General features: G+C 34.1%; 2 protein-coding genes across 2 annotated transcripts; both read left to right on the forward strand.

Moving 5' to 3' along the window:
- Window positions 1–526: 526 nt before the first annotated feature.
- Window positions 527–3282, forward strand: LOC109174455 (zinc finger BED domain-containing protein RICESLEEPER 2-like). Its single transcript, XM_019323692.1, has 4 exons — window positions 527–2591; window positions 2665–2729; window positions 2843–2850; window positions 3195–3282. Exons 1-4 carry the CDS (start codon window positions 527–529, stop codon window positions 3280–3282), a joined length of 2226 nt encoding a protein of 741 aa, XP_019179237.1.
- Window positions 3283–7567: 4285 nt separating this feature from the next.
- LOC109174456 (pectin acetylesterase 8-like) lies at window positions 7568–8770 on the forward strand. Its single transcript, XM_019323693.1, has one exon. The coding sequence runs from the start codon at window positions 7568–7570 to the stop codon at window positions 8768–8770; it is 1203 nt and encodes a 400-aa protein (XP_019179238.1).
- The last annotated feature ends 12109 nt before the right edge of the window (window positions 8771–20879 follow it).

Raw genomic sequence — 20879 nt, forward strand, 5'->3', positions numbered from 1 at the left:
GAATTTTTGATACTGTGATTTGGGTTTCTATGAGTATGTGGTTTGTGATTGTCTGTATTGTTTGTGGAAGCCCCTAAGTCCCTAACCCAGTAACCCCTGTTGAGTGTTGGCTGTTGGATGTTGCCTGTGTTGGTGAAAATGGTGGATTGGTGGAAGCCCCAATTGTAACTACCAACTCTTAAATCCAGTAAAATGATGAGAAAGTGTTCAGGCTAACAGGTTCCTGATTACTGGATTTCTTTGTCACTTTGTGTGATTTATGTGATACTGTGATTGTATCACTGTATGCCTGTATAGATTATAACTTATAAGTTATAAGTTTATGGATGCATGACCCTTAATAGTTAATTTCTTGAAGTCCCAATTATGAAATTTAGAAAAATGATGAAGTTAAGAGGTGCATGTCTTCTGATTCTGGATTTCTCTATTTCTCTCAGTTGTCTGTGACTATCTGAATATCTGTACTTGTTCAATATGTTTCCCACTGAGTAGTGACCACTATACTGATGGTATTCCATTTACTTAGATGGAAAATATCATAGAGTCTGGAAGTCAACCTTCTAAATCTTCAATTGATGGGTCTACAGTGGTGGAAGGCCAAACTGTTGACACAAATAATCAACAGAATGTGCAACCTACTACTGCAGTTCTTGAGAAGAAGAGGAAGATTGTTGAGTCCAGATCTCCAGTGTGGGATCATTATGAAAAAATTAAGGATAGTACTGGTGTTACTATTAAAGGCAAGTGTATATATTGTGCCAAAATATATCAATGTCAGTCTAAAAAGCATGGTACTACCTCCTTGAGAAACCACATGCTTAGCTGTCTGAAAAACCCCCACTCTAAAGACACTAGACAATCACTGTTAACCTTTCAAGCTATTACAAATTCTGATGCATCTCCTGCTACTGTTGGTGAGTTAGGAACTTGGGTCTTTAACCAGGAAGCTATTAGGAGGGCCTTGGTTGAAATGATTATAATTGATGAACTGCCTTTTAGATTTGTGGAGGGTCCAGGGTTTAGGAAGTTCATTCTGGTGGCTTGTCCTAGGTTTAAGATTCCATCTAGATGGACAATTAGTAGGGACATCAATCTGATTTATGAAGAGGAAAGATTGAAGTTGAAATGTGTTTTTAGGGGGAACACTCAAAGAGTCAGTATTACAACTGACACTTGGACTTCTATTCAGAGAATTAACTACATGGTAGTGACTGCCCATTTTATAGATGAAGAGTGGAAGCTTAACAAGAAGATTATCTCATTTGTCCCTATTACATCACATAAGGGTGAGGCTGTAGCAAAAGTCCTTGAAACCTGTTTGCTTGATTGGGGGATTAGGAATGTGTATAGTATAACTGTAGACAATGCTTCATCTAATGACACTGCTATAGGTTTTTTAAAAAAGAAATTGATGTCTTGGGGAACATCTACTGTGAAGGGCAAGTATATTCACATGAGATGTATTGCCCATATTCTGAACCTTGTTGTCCAAGATGGCCTGAAACAATGTGATTCTTCTGTGAAGAGGGTAAGGGAGGCTGTAAGATATGTGAGGAGTTCACCTGCTAGACTTAAGAAATTTAGGGACTTGGCTGAGTGGAATGGGATTGAACAGAAATCATCTTTGTGTCTAGATGTTCCAACCAGATGGAACTCTACATATCTTATGTTACAATCTGCAATTATTTATGAGAAAGTGTTTGAGTCACTTGAAGAAAGTGATACTGCCTACAAAGCAGATCTGTCTGATGTTGTTCCTACTTTTCTTGATTGGGAGTCTGTGAAGAGTTTGGTGGAGATCTTGAAATGTTTTTATGATATGACAATAAGAATTTCTGGTTCTTTATATGTCACTTCTAACACTTTCTTTTTTGAAATTTCTGATTTATACTGCCTCTTGAATGGCATGGTGGAAGCTGGAGGGTCTGTGCAACTGATGGGAGAAAATATGAAGGCTAAATTTGAGAAATATTGGGGGGATATAGATAAAATGAACTTGATGATATTCTTTGCAAACATTCTAGACCCAAGAGACAAGTTAGAGTACATGGCAACACAGATGAATCACATGTATGGTGAGGCAAAAGGTAAACCATACTATGAGAAAGTGATTGCAGCCTTGAAAGAGTTGTTTAATGATTATGCTGCCTCTACTCCTGTCTCTACTCCTGTCAGTACTCCTACTGATTTTTCACAGTCTACAGTTGGGAGGCCCCAACATTTGTTAAAGTCACAGATTAAGAAACAAAGATTGGAGAGTGGGGGAATGAAAAAAACTGAGTTAGAAATTTACCTTGCTGAGGCAATACTTGAAGAAGAAACCTCTTTTGACATACTTAGATGGTGGAAGTTGAATGCTGAAAGGTTTCCTATCCTTTCTAAGATAGCTAGGGATGTTTTAGCTATACCAATATCTACTGTTGCATCAGAATCTGCCTTCAGTACATCTGGTAGGGTTTTGGATCATTTTAGGAGTTCATTAACTCCTAAAATTGTGGAAGCTTTGGTCTGTACACAGGATTGGCTTAGGCTATCAAATACCCCATTATCAATTGAGGAAAATCTGGAGGAATTGGAGAGATTTGAACAAGGTAACACATTCTATTCAATTTTTTTTAACAATTTGTTATTTCCTATTTTCCTTATAATTTTTTGTTGTTGCAGAAATTGGGACTGATGGTGGCAGTGGAACTGGAAGGAGTGGTGGTTCTACACTTGCTACAATTCCTGTAATGCTATGCTTTGTACTTTATACTTTATACTGCTGTTTCTGTTTGAATGTATTCTGTAATACATTTATGCTGTTTGCCTGTTATTCATGACTCATGAGGCTTGCTTGCAGCTAGCTTGGTAACTAATTAAATTAGTTGCTGCCATTGTAAGTTGTTACATTGTTGGTAAGTTGGCACATTTTACAATTTGTTTATGTTTTATACTTTTATTATATTATGGCCATGATGAAAGCTTCCACCAATGATCTGAAAAATAAGGGATTAAGCTGGTATGTTGCTCCATCCTCATGGGGATGTTGTAGCAATTTCCCCTTAATCCTAACTTTGATATGGATAAAAAGCTTACTGAGCCAAGTTTATAAATTATAACTGTCTAATGATATTCTGTTGCTCAATAACTTATTTTTGCTATTTGGCATTTTGACTTATTGCTAACTTTGCTTAAGTTTTGAGTGTTTACAGGAAGATGAAGAACAATAGGAAGAGATTAGGAACTCTAGGAAGACTAGGAAGTAGGAACTTGGAAATTCAGTACTTTTTTGGCATGTAATTGCAATTTGCAAGGATAATTTTTTGACTTAAGTGCATATTCAGTAGTATTTTGGCATGTAATTGCAGTTAGAGTAAAATGTAATTGCATGTATGTTATATTAACTTTTTATATTTACATTATTTTGTTCAATTTTGTAGTGCTTTTCCTTTATTTCATTATTATTGAACTATCCGAAATTGGTTCGGATATCCGACCGAACCGACCCCACCCGAAGTTCAGTCAACCCGAGTAGATTTCTTAGATTAAAAAACGAAATAGGATTTAAATAATGATATCCGAAATCCGAAAGGGTTGCCCATCCGCCCACCCGAACGACCCCGATCCGACCGATGCACCCCCCTAAGTTTGTTACCTTGAATTTTCCAAGCGCAATTTAAATATTCGGTCATTTTAAATTGATAATTATATTTAGGCATTTAAAATTAAATAAAAATATTCAAACTTTTGCATTTTTTAACAATTATATTATTGGAGGATCAAACTCTTCCCAAACCTTTCCAAACTCCACTCTTTAAAATAAATTTTGTAGGTATATTTTGAAAATTAATTTTTTCATTCACTCATTGTTCATTATATATATATATATACATATATATATATATATATATATATATATATATATATATATATATATATATATGCAATAACAAAAATTCAAATGTACTTTGACTTAAATTGAAAGTAAGACCACTCAAAACAATATATCAAAGTGACCACACATATGCTCTTTTAATTTATGCCTGTTTTCTAACCGATCATGGCATCCTAGATGGAAGTCTCAATCTCCATTTCTAAATTTTCAACTAATTTTTCTTATAGTTTGTTAACATGCCTCTTTATTATTTATATATATAAATACACTTCACCACACACACACACACACACAAAGTGTGGGCAACTGCCCTGCTCCCAAAAAATAAAATACCAAAAAAGGAAGTCATTTTATTCCTCAAATTCAAGAATTTTATTTCTTTATTTGAACTAATTTACTATTAACTAAACAATATAAATATTTTTGTTTCAATTTTTTTTAAATCTCATTGAAAATTATTTTTTTGAACCAAACATGTCAATTAATTGAGCCTACATTTTTTTTTTTTGGTATATCTAGAGTTTTCACCGTTAGACAAAGTGACTAATCACCTCGTTGAATTGTAACCACCTTTTTATGATGAGACAGTTGATCTGCAGATTTAAGACTGCTCCGATCCATATCCAAAACCAATGATCAAATCTTTGAACTTTGAATAAGGATTAATTGAGACTACATTGAATATGAATGAAAATTACTCAACATAAATTAAAGAAATAGCTATTAAATAGATTAATTGCGTTTGCACACATTTAATTCGGATTCGCACACAATTAATCTAATTTAGACCATTAAAATATATTAGATGGATGCACATGATTTGTTCTCACGTTCTCACCTAAGCAAGTGTTCTCATATGATTATATATATATATATATATATATATATATATATATATATATATATATATATATATATATCCCCTATACTTATATTGCACCCCTTGCTTACCATTGATTTCAAATCTAATGGATGAAATTTTTTGATTTAATTTTTGATTTATTTTTTCATTTTAATTGCCCTCAATTTTTAAAGAAATAACAACTTTACGATTACTTTTTTGTCTTCTCCTCTTTGCCTTGATGTAATCTTTGTCTTCTTTTTTTCTCTATCATTCCAACCCTCTATTCTTTTTTCTTCTTTTTTTTTTTTTTTTTTTTTTTAACATTTTTTTAGAAAACCACTTCATTATTCTAGCTAACATCTCTATTCTCTCCCTCAAAACCAAATCTAATGTCCCCCCGCATGTTCGTAATTCAATTCTTGCATATCGTGATGGTATCTAAATAACTTATTTATGTATTCTTATTTATTTTGTCATATAACAATTATTAAAAATTATATATATTATTATTTAAAAATTAGAACATACTCGTTTTAAAAATAAAAAATAAAAAATTAGAACATAATAATTGATTGTTGGGTATGACGTTTCGATATATATATATATATATATATATATATATATATATATATATATATATATATAGGTACACAATTTATTAATGTACATTATATAAATTTTATTTTAGACTAGGATCTTTAATGTAATATAGATCCTAATTCATGGTGTGTGCAGTGTGTGTGAAGAATGAAAGTAAAAGTTGGAAGTATGTTTTTGGAGTATAACTAATATTTTATTTTTATTTTTATTTTTAATTAACCTGACATAACACATACTACTAAAAATTATAGAATTTTCGACTACATAAAAGTGATTTTAAATCAATTCAAAAGTAAAAAGTGGGCGAAAATAGCAACAAAAGTTTTTCCGGATACCAAAACACTACTAGAAATTATGAAATTTCCGACCACCTGAAAATGATCTTAAATTAAGTTGATACTAAAAAGTCCAAAAAGTGGTCGGAAATAGCAACAAAGGTTTTTCCGGATACCAAAAGTGGTCGGAACAAAGTTTTCGACTTGATTTAAGATCACTTTCAGGTGGTCAGAAATTCCATAATTTCCAGTAGTGAAAGTGGTCGGAACAAGACTTTCAAATTGATTTAAGATCACTTTCAGGTGATCAAAAATTCTATAATTTCCAACCGTGACAAATAAATTGTTCTCCAATTTTCCACATACCCATTTCCTTTCCTCATATTCGTTTCCATTTCTCTACAAATGTAACAACAATTCTTTCTCTCTTCATTTAAAAATAATAAACTCTAATTTTTATTTGGGAAAATATTTTTAAAATTTTTTATATTTAAATGTTTTTATGTTTACATTTTTTTTGGAAACCCAGAAACCCATTTTATAAATATTACTTGTCATGTTTTATCTCATCGTTATACCCTCTACCACGGTGTACATAATAATGTGCGTCCCGTGCCTCCCAAAACGACATCGTTTTGTTAAGTTGTGTGTGAAGTCGACGCGACAGAATGTATGTGTATTCTATTATATAATTATGTACATTATGTTATACAATTATGTACATTATGTAATACAATTATGTACATTGTTTTATGCAATTATGTACATTTTTTATACAATTATGTACATCCGAACACGTAATTTTTTTTAACAGTTAAAAGTTTATGTATATTCTGTTATACAATTATGTACATTCTATTATACAATTATGTACATTTTATTATACAATTATGTACATTTACAAAATATTGGATTTTTTACGAAGTTACTAGCAAACACAGAAAAATGAATTTTCTAAAAAAATAAAAAATAAAAAACAAAATGACGTCGTTTTGTACCAGGACGCACAATGCAATGTGCGCCCTAATGCACGATATAAATTGCCAATTTTATCACATCAAAAAATAATAGTGAGAGAATAAAAATTAGAAGTCAATCTAATAAAACTCTTTTATTTGTTACCATATCATCTTTCTTTTCCTTCTTTTTTTATCTCACATTTCATTTATTATTAACATCTCTCTTTTCCTCTTTACCTCTTACAAGATCTTGTTTTAAAAAGTGCTCCCTTTTCATTTGTTCCAATCTCTCATCTTCTACTTCATCAATTTTTATGGGTATTGCTATTTGTAACATTCTCTAGCAAAAAGTGAATGTAAATAACTTTGAAATTGTAAAAAGGTGTAAAAATTTCAATAATTTTATAAGTGGTATAAATAATAATAAGGGTGTAAATATGATTATTTACATCAATCTGGTCAAATATAATTTACGAAATTTCATTAATAATTTTTAATTAAAAAATAAAAAATAAAAACATTTAAAAAATAAAAAACTACGAGCATTTTCATTTATAAAACTACAAGCTTTTTCATGGAATTGGCTATTTTGTTTACCACTAAATAGTCATTTCAATGCCTTCCATGATATTAGTTAGGAATTAATACCCCATTAGAAATAACTAAATTTAATTTATTTAATACAAAAGATACCCTCATGTACTCTTCTTTGTGGAAGAGCCTTACGACTTCGTATTTTTGTAACAAATACATTAGTAGACTTTCTGGTATCGTCAATAATAATAAGCAAAAGAATTAAGAAGGTATGGGCAACTGCCTGCCCCCACCCTCCCTCTGCTGACAGTATATAAGCATGCATCTTCTCATAGCCAATACACTCAACATTTCTCAATCTTTAATTACCTTCAATCAGCATATCACTCGAAGCACGAGCTACCTTAATTCCTCAATCTCAATCTTTCAATTCCTCTCCATCTATACTCATTTCCTTTCTCTGTCTCCATCTGCTTCCATGGCATCCAAATCACTTTCGCTGCTACACTATGTAGTGGTTTTCTGTATTATGGTTCCAGCATTTGCTGATGAGTATGACATCAGCTCTGGGTATCCCGTCACGGAGCCGACGATCATTAAGAACGCTGCTTCCAAGGGAGCAGTTTGTCTAGATGGGAGTCCACCGGCTTACCACATCAGCGAAGGCTTTGGAGCCGGAAAGGACAAGTGGATGGTTTACCTCCTGGGAGGAGCTTGGTGTCCTACTGTCTCAGATTGTTATGGTCAATTGCGTGGACATCTTGGGTCTTCCATATATTGGAATGACACTAAACAAAAACAAAGATTTGGAGGCATACTTCACAACATCTCCAAATCGAATCCAGACTTCCACAGCTGGACAAAAGTGATGGTCAGATATTGTGATGGATCGTCTTTCACGGGAGATGTGGAAAATGTTGATCCAGCCACTGGCCAACATTATAGAGGTAAAAGGGTTTTCGATGCCATTGTTGATGACCTTTTATCCACCAAAAGAATGAAGGACGCCAAGGAAGTTTTACTGACGGGTGGTTCTGCGGGAGGATTGGCAGTTATAATCCACTGTGATCGTTTTTCCAATCACTTTCCGGGAACCACCAAAGTCAAGTGTCTATCCGATGGCGGTTTTTTCCTTCATTCCAACAATCCTTTGCAAGCCCGAGGGTTGGAGTCCATGTTTCGGGGCACATTTGTTTTACATAATTCAACTGGAGCCCTACCTAAGGCTTGCATTGATCGAATGAAAAGCAGCGGCAGAGAAGAATACTTATGCATGTTCCCACAATATATTGTGGAAGATGTTAAGACGCCGTTGCTAGTCATGGCCACTGTCTATGACTCCTATCAAATAAATAAGACATTGTCAACCGTTCTTTACCAGGCAATTAAGCACAAGAAAATCTCCCCAACTCAGTATGGTGTTTTAGAAACTTTTAGATTTCAATTTTTGAATGTTGTGTATAAAACAACATATAAGTTGTCAGGAGTTTTCCTTTCAAATTGTTTTACGCACACCCAACTTACCTTCCAAGGTTGGCACAATAGAAATTATGGAGTAAATAATAAGACCGATACAGAGGTAATTGGGGAGTGGTACTTCAAAGACAGATCTCACATACTAGAGATTGATACTAATCGCTTGGTCAAAGACTGTAATGACAATGTTTACATCAATAATTAAGGATGTTAATGTTTTGTTACCTTAGTTATTATTATTATTTGTATTTGTATAATAATATTAAGTTGTATCTTTTTATGCTTTAATTTGCTTCTTTTAGATCAATTAAAATGCTTTTCTAATGCTTTTCTATATCATACTACCAGAATCTAAATCAAGTGCGCATATATATATATATATATATATATATATATATATATATATATATATATGTATACATATATATATATATAGGCTTCGAATCCGGTGCACCCCTATTATAGATGAAATCATGAGATTTTCTAATAGTCATTGATTCATTCTTCATGAATGGTGGAGATTAGAAGAGAATATTCAATTAAATAAGGATATATTGAAATCAAAAGGGTTAAATAGTAATTGTAGTTATTTGTTTAATTATGGATAGATTTGAATTGGAATCTTTTGGATTATTTTTAGAAGAATATGAATGGAAACGGATATTAATAATTATTTGACGACCTGTGTTGACCCTTAACGCACCATTGGGAGTGTATACCTGAACCGGGAGGCAGTAGCGCAGATCAAGAATAGGGAATGGCTTCTAGCAACTCCGGTATGTGCATTCCTTTTTTTCAGTCTGTGCATTTTCAGGTTTTATTTTTTGTCGTGTTTGTTTAGAATACATCGTAATACAAACAACGTAGAATGGGACGTGTGTGCGTGAGTAACCTATTTGTTAGAGTGCGGTAGGACACAGAATGTTTAAAGAGGTATTGTTAGCGTAAATTATAGATTGTGATGTTGGATGATAAGATGAACATAGGTAGATGCATATTTGTCAACAGGCGTGTGCATTACATTTTTCCGCTCTGTGCATTTTTTAGGTTTCATTTTTTGTCGTGTTTGTTTAGAATGCATCATAATACAAACAACGTAGAATGGGACGTGTGTGCGTGAGTAACTTATTTGTTTGAGTGCGGTAGGACACATAATGTTTAAAGAGGTAGTGGTAGCGTAAATTATAGATTGTGATGTTGGATGATAAGACGAACATAGGTAGGTGCATGTTTGTCAACAGCGTGTGCGCATGAGACGGTTTTTTTTTTTTTTTTTTTGTGGCGTATTTGTTTTTTGGGTGAGGGAAGTAAATGACATTGGTGTTTTGGGGTGTTTGGTTATGGGACGTGCGTAAACATGATTCGGCCGGAATGAATGGTATGGGGTAGACTGTGCAAGAGTAAGGGGCGTTTGGTTTTTTGGACTATGATGCATATTATGAAAGTAGTTTGTGCGTAGTAATTGACCGGCGTGTGCGTATGGGTGGTTGTGTGTGCATTTTAGTAATGGAAGCGTGTGCCTTTGGCTGGACGGAATGGTGGGTGTGAGTAGCGTGAAATGTAATGCTATGCATTGGAAGGGCGGCGTGTGATTAGTTAGAGGTTAAAATGTCTATTGCACGTTTATTTTGAAAATAAATCAGAAATTAAATTACAATTAAATTCAAATACACACTGTTAACCAACACAGCAATCTGCACAGACTGGTTGCCCCGTACGCACATACATTTATTTTTTTTATATTATCACAACTTATCAAGACGAAGATGATTGAGATTAGGCAATTCATGATAAACTAATAGCAGCACCAGTGTCCACACTAGCTACCACTAAACATTAGTACAAACCATGTGATTAGGTACATGATAAAAAATGCATTTCTTCAGAAACAGTAATATGCACACGTTGGTTGCCTTATATGCACATAACAAAACACAAAAACCACACCACGCACATCATGCAAGCGTTAAATCGGTTAATTGGATTGACGAGATGTTTAGGGGACGCACGAATCTTAAGGAGGGGAGGGGGGGGGGGGGGGGGGGGGGGGGGGGAATAATGCATCATCAACTGCGTCAACGCCAACTCCAACTCAACAGCCGCCTTCCTTTAGCAACCATTAAACCGCTTCATCGGTTTCACTAGATGCTCCGGAGCAGCGCGAATCTTCAGAGGTGGGATTTTTGCCTCGTCAACTTCATCGGGCTCAACCCTTAGCCATCCGAATCCGTGGCTGGTTGTGCGGGCTGAGGCGGCACTTGGGCACCATCGGGCTGTGGCAAAGCTGCCACCACATCGCCAGCACCGACCAGCTCACCCAGAACAACAACTACCGGCTCAACCACAAAATCACCTGTGGATGGCAAATATTAATCACAGAAACCCAAAAAACAAAAAAAAAAAAAAAACAAAAAAAAAAAAAAAAACCAAAAAAAAAAAAAAAAAACAAAGAAATACACTGCACGACAGCATAGAACTGATAGAATAAGGACACACGCACAAACCCACAACCAATAACACACACACCTGATTTCACAAACCATGCAAAGACTGCCAAACATTAAAACATACTAAAGTCATATCTAACTCTTCGGTCTCTTTATCTTTTCATCATTTACTCAGAAATCAAACCTTCTGAGATAACAAAGGAAAAATATGAAGACTGCCAAAGATCAGAAACACTAAATTTTGAGATTCAGAATGCTACTAATTAGTTAAAGAAACATGAGCAATGCAACACTATACCATTGAAGCGGTATGAAGAGCACGGGCAAGGTTTTTAATCAAATCATTATCTTTTTCTTTATGATCTGGTGAACCATCACATAAGCCTTCAACTTATGATCTAATTAAGCACTCAAGCACCATATTTAGAAGAAAGAATTAATTGACAATTTAATCAAGATTCATCTACTCGCTCAGGTCAAGAATAGCAAAACCCTCCAAAATATACACTGCCATTTCCGCAAAAAGGGAATTTCGAAACCGAGCACATCTCGATCAAAATGAAAACACGCAGTGGCATTTTCCAACAAACACTTTACCCCTAACTTGCACACGATAACAAACTAATACACACAAACCACTCCCCGTAACTGCGGTACTCCCCGAACTCCCAACAAATAATAAATAAATTAATAAACACGCACCGACACAATACTAGTAGCACGCCAACCTAAATATAAAAAACAAAAAAAGAAAACAAAAAAAAAAAAAGCTAGTGCCAATTAGCAACTAAATTTCACCCTAACTTGCACAAGGTAACATACTACTACGCACAAACCACCACACCTAACTACGCAGCCCCAAAAAATCCAAAAAAAAAAAAAAAAAAACAATAAACACGCACTGACCCAATACCAGTGGCGCACCAACATAAATGCTTAATCGACAACAAAACCAGCAATAGCAAATACCAACAACACTTAACCTAACCATATGGATAAAACACACAACCACCCTGAAGAAAACAATATATAATTATAACAACCATAAATAGGAACATCAGGTAACTGTTCAAACAAAATTCAACCTTGAAGAAACAGTAGAGCATCACAATTTTCAGATCAACTCTACACAGACACACACAAATAAAGCCTATAAATTTCTGTAAGAAAAACCTAATAAAAGAAATTAGTATTACTAACTTTGTTGTACATGTTTGATCTTGATGCAACCCACCCAAGAAAAAATAACAGAGAATATGGGGACAGGGTGAAGGAGTTGACAGAGAAATAATTTATTTACTCTCTGAATAAATGAACACTGCAAGATATTTTTTGTGGTTAGTTCCCTGTTAATATTAAGAGTTTAACAGAGAGAAACCGGAAATAGTTGGACTTGCAGAAAGAAAAGAAAAAACAAACACAAGTTACAGACCCAAAAATTTTCACACACCACCCCACAGAGAGGGGAGTTCAAGATTAAGGAAACAACAAGAATTGCCTCAACAGATATAATCTTTTCCATGAAAGGAAAATCATGGAATTTAGATCAGGAAAAAAAAAAGCTGGCTTACATAATTAAGAACTCATAGCATGCATGATCCCAAGAACATAATTTACAAAATGAACAGCATAATTTAAAACACTAATAAGCAAGATTTATATGCACATCTCAAGTGTTTTTTTGCCAATATTCCAAAACCCTTTGAAGAAAGCTGCAATCAACCAAAAAATCAAACTCATACACGCCGCCCCCGCGGCCCCCCATAAATTAAAAAAAAAAAAACTGAAAAAAAAAAGAACACCGTCGAACCACCCCCAAAAGTTGAGAAAACTCCAAAAGTAGGGCAGAAATTCAACTCACGATGTGAATGTCTTGAAAGCCAGAGAGAGCAATGGTTTTTAGAAGCTCACAGCCAATGCCACCGGCACCAACCATGAAAACTTTTGCGGCCTAAAAACAGTCAAACAGTGCCATCAATTGCAATAAAATCAAGCGAGAAATTCAGAAACTGATTGGAGCAAAGAACAATTCTGCAGACCTCATACAGTGTCTCAGAAACACATACCTTGATTGCAGACATCTATTCTTTGGAAGCCATGAGGGGAGATAAAGAGTGATATTGACGCGCTGAAATCGGAGAGAAGATACGAACGGAAAAGGAGCTTGCGGCCGAAGCGATGAGAGAAGAGTTAGAATAGCCTAGGGATCGAGTGCAATGGGAAGAGAAACAAAAAGAGAATCCTAATAAATCTCTTCCCACACGCAAAATAACCGGCGGAAATAAAGCAATGACATAATAAAAGACAAGAATAAAGTACAAAAACACCCCTTTCAACCTAAACAAACAGGGCACGTGTGATTAATAACAACACCATCTGAACCGTTCAAAAAAGAAAATCAACGACTAAGGAGTGAGCTCACGGGCTCGGCTGACTAGGGGGTGTGCACCGGATTCAAAATCTATATATATATATATATATATATATATATATATATATATATATATATATATATATATATATATATATATATATATATATATATATATATATATATATATATATATATATATATAGGGTTGCATTCACATGCAAACACCCTTAAAATACAAACGTGTGGATAAATTTGGGCCATTGAATTAGAGTAGATTGACGGATCAGATTAAAGGAAAGCAAGTAATTAAAGAATCTGTGTTACTGTAAAAAAGGGTAATTATGGGATTACAATACAAATCTAATTATGGATTATTATTTTTTATGGATATTACGCTAAAATTGAGGAAGTATAATTACGGTAGGAATTGTCTGCGTACTTGTAATCGCCCAGCCCTTGCATTGACGGGATTCAAACAAAGCGACGAGGCAAGAAGAGATGGAAGTGACTACTGTTGACATGGAGACACCCAACTCAGGTAATGAACACCAACTGATTTTCACCTTTATAGAATGCCTACTGAGCGTAATTCTACAAAGTATGATTAATGCATACGGATTGTAATTGCAATGTTAGGGGGAAAACTTTGGATTTTTATGTTATGCGTCATTTTGAACTTTGAACTAATAAATATGATCAATTTAGAAGCCTAATCCGATCGAGACAATAGGCTGTGTACTGGAGAGTACATAATATTAGTATAATAACTGTGCACACACATATGGGCGTCTGTGCACGCAGGTGTGACTAAGGATATGTGTGTGCGCACCAGAACAAACTTCTGTGCACGAGTATGTTGTATTTTTAATTTTTGGATTACTACGAATTGTAGGTGCATGGACTGACGTCCTGGAATTTAATGTTGGCGTGATAATGTTGCTGTAGTTAACAGGGTAAAAAAATGGATGACCAGATAAGATAGAACAAATATTGTCAACAATGCAGCAACTTAAAGGAGAGTTACAAAGAGCCAGACAACAAACCCAACAAAGTGGCAACAACCAATCTGTGATTGAACCACTACTCGGAGCAATTGCACCCAGAGAAATACACATAAAAGCGCCAACAGTTGCGAAGAACAAAGATAGTGGGAAGAGACTCAAAAGCAACAAAGAAAAATCAACCGAGAAGAATAATAAAGTGGGAAGGAAGTGTCATACATGCGACGATGTTGGCCACCATGACAACCGCAATTGTCTATAAAAAAGAGCACCATTAGAAAACTAGACTATCATTTTTTAAAAGCAATAAAGAAAACTATTTTACAAGTATTTAGAATGTATAGGAAATAGACTGCAAATTGTTTGTTTATTCAACTGACTCATAATTGAATAAATTGAAGGCTACATTTGGTGGTTTGAAATTTAGTCTGCAGGATGTACAATAATGGGATTGCAGTGCACACAGAAATGTGTACTTGTCCACACCAGTACGGAAGGCACAATTGAATAAATTGAAGGCTATAGTTGGTGGTTTGAAATTTAGTTTGCAGGATGTACAGTAATGGAACTGCAGTGCACATAGAAATGTGTACTTGTGCACACAGGCACGGAAGGCACAACTTGTGTGCATGCATGATATATCGGATGGTTTAATTATTAGTAGCGATCTAAGCAAGACCATTGGATAATGTTGGTAGAATTGTACGAGCTTGAAATGTCATAAATTTAAAATTGTGTGGCATTAATCTCTCCAAAGCAACATCATATGGTCGTGGTTTATAGGGGCAAGCACACCTCCATACACATGTGCACGAATTTTGCTGTATGTGTAGGCAGTTAAAAATACAGAGATCATAATGCACACACCCGTGTGCAGATGTGCACGCGGTGTGCAACACCCAATACCAGTTGGTGCACACCTAAGAAATTAATCGAAGAATGCGTACAAATGTGCACTGGGTTAAATGAATACTGCGCACCCACATAGCTATATAGTGCACACTACTAAAGAGCACAAACATCTAAAGAATGGGTTTGTATCCCTAGGGAAAAAAAAAATGTAATAGTAGTATGAAATGAATATGGTTGCCAATAACTTAAAACATACTCTAAGTGGAAGAAAAATTGAAATTATTATAGACATGAAAACCAAATTATATACAAGGTTGCACAAAAACCAAGCAGCCGGACCATACACATAGACTGCAATATCATCCTTTTGCTGGAATGACAAGTCTCTAAGAGCATCAACCAAAACGGACGTAGGCGACCTAATCTTGACCCTAGGAAGCGTTGCATCTTGTTCTGCAGTCAGCTCATCATCAAGGACATTTTACACTGGATCTTCTTGCAACCGAGCAAGGAAGGCCAAAGGTGGCGAGACAAAGTCATCGTCGCTAACACAACTTTGTGAGGCACCATGATCACAATGCGAAACCTTGAACTTCTTACCTGAAACAAACACAACACTTAAACCCAACCATGCACACAACTAAACCACTACCCCCCATATCCAACGCAAGCCAAAAAAAAAATTATTAAAAAAAAACAGTAGAACACTATAGAACAAGACTGCACACATTCATACCCCACCATGCACACAACAAATTCAAAATACAAGAGCAACATATCACAACCAATAATAACAGCTAAAACAAGATTGTATATTATAACCCAAAGTACACACACTTATAGACCACTATGCTAACACCCCAAAGACATACCCAACACAAGTGCAAACATATAACTCGAAAAAAAAAAAAAAAAAAAACACAATGCAAATTGAAAATATAGTGCACACACTGTTACCCAACTATGCATACAGCCCTTCCATAGTTTCTCATACTCTTCCTCTAGAACTATTAAAGCCTTTCACTTCTATTGTCTTTCAGTAACACCCCTAACTCACCAACCAAACTAAAAAACAAAGGGAAAAAAACTACCCACAGCAGAAACGGAAATGACCACCACTGTTAAAAATACCAAAAAAAAAAAAGCTAAAATTATAAAATTAAACCAATGTGTTTAATTTATCTCATATGTGTTTGGGGGCTTGAATTTCAATTATTTACTACTGCCTATGTCTTACATTGTCTCAACTAAAAGGATTAATCACAATGTAGCTCAATTCTCAACTATAGTTAAAATAGAAATAAATAAAACTTAGTTGAAACTTGAAAGAACTTACCGCGCGCACACATTTTACAAAGCAGCCGCACGTTCAGCTTGAGCACGACTAAGACCCTTCGCAGCTGATAATGCTGCTGCCTTAATTCTTTCTGTCGCATCTTGAGCACCACCATCTTCATTCTATAATTTATAATATAATTCAAAACAATATCCAAATCACAAGCGAATTTATTACACAAGATTTCTCAATACAAAGGTACAACTAACAAAATTTAAAAGTGACTCCATAACACCATGGTGAGCATAGAATCATAATATTTAACAAAAAAATTTAACCAACATAAAACTCAGTAGATATCCACACATGTGAATGTCTAAAACACAAAGCCTAATAAGTACAAGCGCATATGGTGATCTTAATATGTTTCGGGGTTAAGGGGCATAGCTTAAGAATATTAAATACTAGTGATAGTAAATAAAACAATTATATTTCAGAATAGTATCTAATCCATCGTTATCAAAAAATTGGTTGCGAGGAATACTCATAATTATGCCAATTATACAATTAGGTTTCCCTCATCCCTGTAAATCCCCTTGAAAGCATGACCACCAACCAACATCAGCACTCAAATACTAAAGGAGGACTAGGTCTAATTGTTAATATATTGTTTTTAGACTTTAGTTTACATGAGAGATTCATTGTCTTACGTGAGACTAGGGCTGCAAACGAGTTCGAAGGTTTGAAGCCATCAGAAGATGTAGAATCAAATCAATCAAGAACACCTACCAGATTCGCAGGGAGGATGGGATGCGGAGATGCGGAGTCTTCGTCGTCGACTACTACTCGCTGATTCGCTGGGGAAGGCGGGGGCCTGGGTTTCGTCGTTGGCTGCTACTGCTCGCAGATTCGCAGGGGAGGGCGGGTGGTCCCCAGCGCTTTGCTCCATTGCGGTCTTCACCGACGACCATCGTCCGATGAAGATGAAGATGAAGAGGGAAATCGAAGGGTGAAGAGGTTCCTCCACCAATGTGAGATCGATCGTCACTCTAGAATTGCAGACGCATGGAATTACCCCAGGGTAAGAGTCGAAACGAAAGAATCGAATTTAATTAAATTACACAAAGAGTAAAAACCCAAAATTACCCTTGACTAATAATAAAAACAACCATGTCGAATTTAAAGAGGTGGAAATATTTGAAGCAATCCTATCCATCCAACTCCAAAATCCAACGATCCTGAGCAATCCACACGTTTGTATTTTAAGGGTTGTTTGTATTTGAATATAATCCTATATATATATTACGGTCGTGAAATTTATATTCATATTAATATTAATATTTGAATATCTATATTGATTAATTAGAATACCATCATAATTTGAACATAAGATACGAATTGTATAGGCATATATACAAAAACACATCTTAGCTAGTTGGGACTAAAGCACTTCAACACCATAACGAACTACATGTGTCCTGCCAAATTAATTAATTTATATTTAGCCATAAAACAAAGCTAATTAATTAATTAATTAATTACCATTTCAAGTTACATTATAGCTCCATGCATGTGATGTCTATAAACTAAATTGTTATAAAATTGATCAATAGCTTTCTAAAAATGTAAACGTAGGTACATGTGGATAGGAAATTGGGAATTATTAAATAAGAAAATAGACATATATATTCATATATGGAAAACAATGAGTTGAAGTTTGTTCACTTAAATAAATTGGCATGAAATGTTCATTGTCATATACCTATTTCTATCTTTCATTGCAAAACATGAGCGAACATGCAAAGAATTTTTACTTGCATCTTATTGTAAGACTTTGTGAGATAACTAACTTTACTTACATCTCCACCACTTTCTTTACCTTGGTTATTACACACTACTGAAAATTATGCAATTTCCGACCACCTGAAAATGATCAAAAATCATGTCAAAAGCCTTGTTCCGACCACTTTTGGTATCCGGAAAAATCTTTATAGCTATTTCCGACCACTTTTTACTTTAGATTTGATTTAAGATCACTTTCAGGTGGTCGGAAATTCCATAATTTCCAGTAGTGTACATTGGTCTATTGGTATAGGAAGATTGATTTGTAATTTTAATCACACATGAATATGTTGAGTGCAACACAACAATACTTTATTCTAATAATAATTGAACATAAATAGTTTTCAAGAGTAGTAATCATATTCAAGAATAATTGTTAATCCATTCGTTGAACATGCACTAAAAGTGCCAGCAAATTAAATTATATATTTAATAACAAATTGATCATAAATATAAATATTTGCAATCAATACTATCAGCACAAATTGATTATAAATATAAATATTTTCAATAAATATATAGATATGAGAGAAAGTTCTCCGTACGTGGAGAAACTATCTTCTCTCCCATTCAATTACTATCTCTCCTTTTCTGCTTGGTTTGGAGATGCGGCCCTTAAGGTATATAACATATTTAGCCAATAAATTGGATTAAAAATTGTTTATAATCACAATTTCTAGATGTCGAAAATAGCCATTTTAGTGGAAAATTATTTTTTAAAAATAACTCACACACACAATGTGGTATACAAAAACACATCTTAGCTAGTTGGGACTCAAGCACTTCAACACCACAACTAACTACATGTGTGGCCAAATTAATTAATTAAATTTATATTTAGCCATAAAACAAAGCTAATTAATTAATTAATTAATTAATTAATTAATTACGATTTCAAGTTACGTTATAGCTGCATGCATGTGATGTCTATAAACTAAGTTGTTATAAAATAGACAATTAACTTTAAAAGCGAGCTCATTAATTATTATGTATATTATCTTGGTTTCTAAATAATTACTTTAATATATATACTTGGAAAATTATAATTTGATATTTTCTTTGCAGTATCTTGACGATGCAAATCCAATTCGATCTTATTAATTTATTAATGGACTCACAATATCAAACTGTACTGTTGATGGAGAGATTGATATTTTTGGAACATTTAATTAATAAACGTTTGTCAATGCATGTGGAGTTCATCAATAAGTTGTTCACTGCCATTGCAAAATATAGAATGTAAATGTGTGGATAGGGAACTAGCTATAGCTAGGAAAAACAGACAACATTAGTAATTAGTCTAATATATTTAAAATATGATCATTTCATATGTGTTCCACATAAAATACCCAAAATAATCTTAATTACAATTGTATAGTGTTAATTGCAAAATACATCTTACAATCTTACAATAAAAAAAATAATAATAATAATAATAATTATTATTATTTAAAACACTATATCGATACTAGATTAATTTTTTATTGAATGTACACAAACCGATAAAACAAACACTACAAGAAAATAGTGAGAATATATATGGATTAAATAAATATTGAAAATGAATAGCGGATAAAATGAATTGAGAAGATATTACTATTAATTTTTTTTAAAAATACTATTGTCTCTATTACAAAGTAGTATTTGCTCAGTAATCACCTAAAGAGTAAATAGACCACCTCCGGGATTCGGTCATGTGATCTTCCTTCAAAAAGAGACACAAAGGCAAATTATTCTGTGGACCCTAGTTCACCTTGCAAGGTGGACTTGGGTCCAAATATACATAATTTATATATTGTATGTTCACATTTTACCTATTGAATGTTCAAAAAATTTATATACTAAATGTTCACAATTTACATACTAAATATTCACAATTTACATACTGAAATGTTTACAAATTTATATACTCAATGTTCACAATTTACATACTGAATCACAATTTAAATTATGAATATGTAAATTGTGAATCTTCAGTAACCTTGAGGGCAGACGAGATAGGCACTCGCCCTGGGCCCACCGCTGGGAGGGGCTCCTAACTTAATTTTTTTTAATTTTTTGATGAACTTAAAAAAATGCTTTCATATAAGGGTGCAAACAAACCGACCAGGCTCGAGCTCGAGCTTGTTAATGGAAGCTCTGCTTGAGCTCGAGCTCGATCTTGAGCTTTTTAGTTGTTATTTTTATATATTACTACGTATAATATAATTATATTATATTATATACATTATATATTATACAGATCGCAAGCGGCTCGACGAGCCACGAGCCTAGAATATTCAGGCCCGGCTTGAGCTCGATTATTAAACGAGTCGCTCGAGTTTGGCTCAAGCTCGATTTTGACCGAGTTAAGCCGAGCTTCGACCGAGTGATTCGGCTCATTTACACCCCTACTTTCATATGCAAAGATTTGAATTCATGACTTCAAAATTATTTATTAGTTTTAAATCTACTTAACAATTACAACCATATGATATACTTATCTATTTATAATTACACTTCATATAGGGACCCAAAGTTTG

Source organism: Ipomoea nil, unplaced genomic scaffold (assembly GCF_001879475.1).
Source record: "Ipomoea nil cultivar Tokyo-kokei standard unplaced genomic scaffold, Asagao_1.1 scaffold0642, whole genome shotgun sequence".
In the NCBI taxonomy this organism is placed as follows: domain Eukaryota; kingdom Viridiplantae; phylum Streptophyta; class Magnoliopsida; order Solanales; family Convolvulaceae; genus Ipomoea; species Ipomoea nil.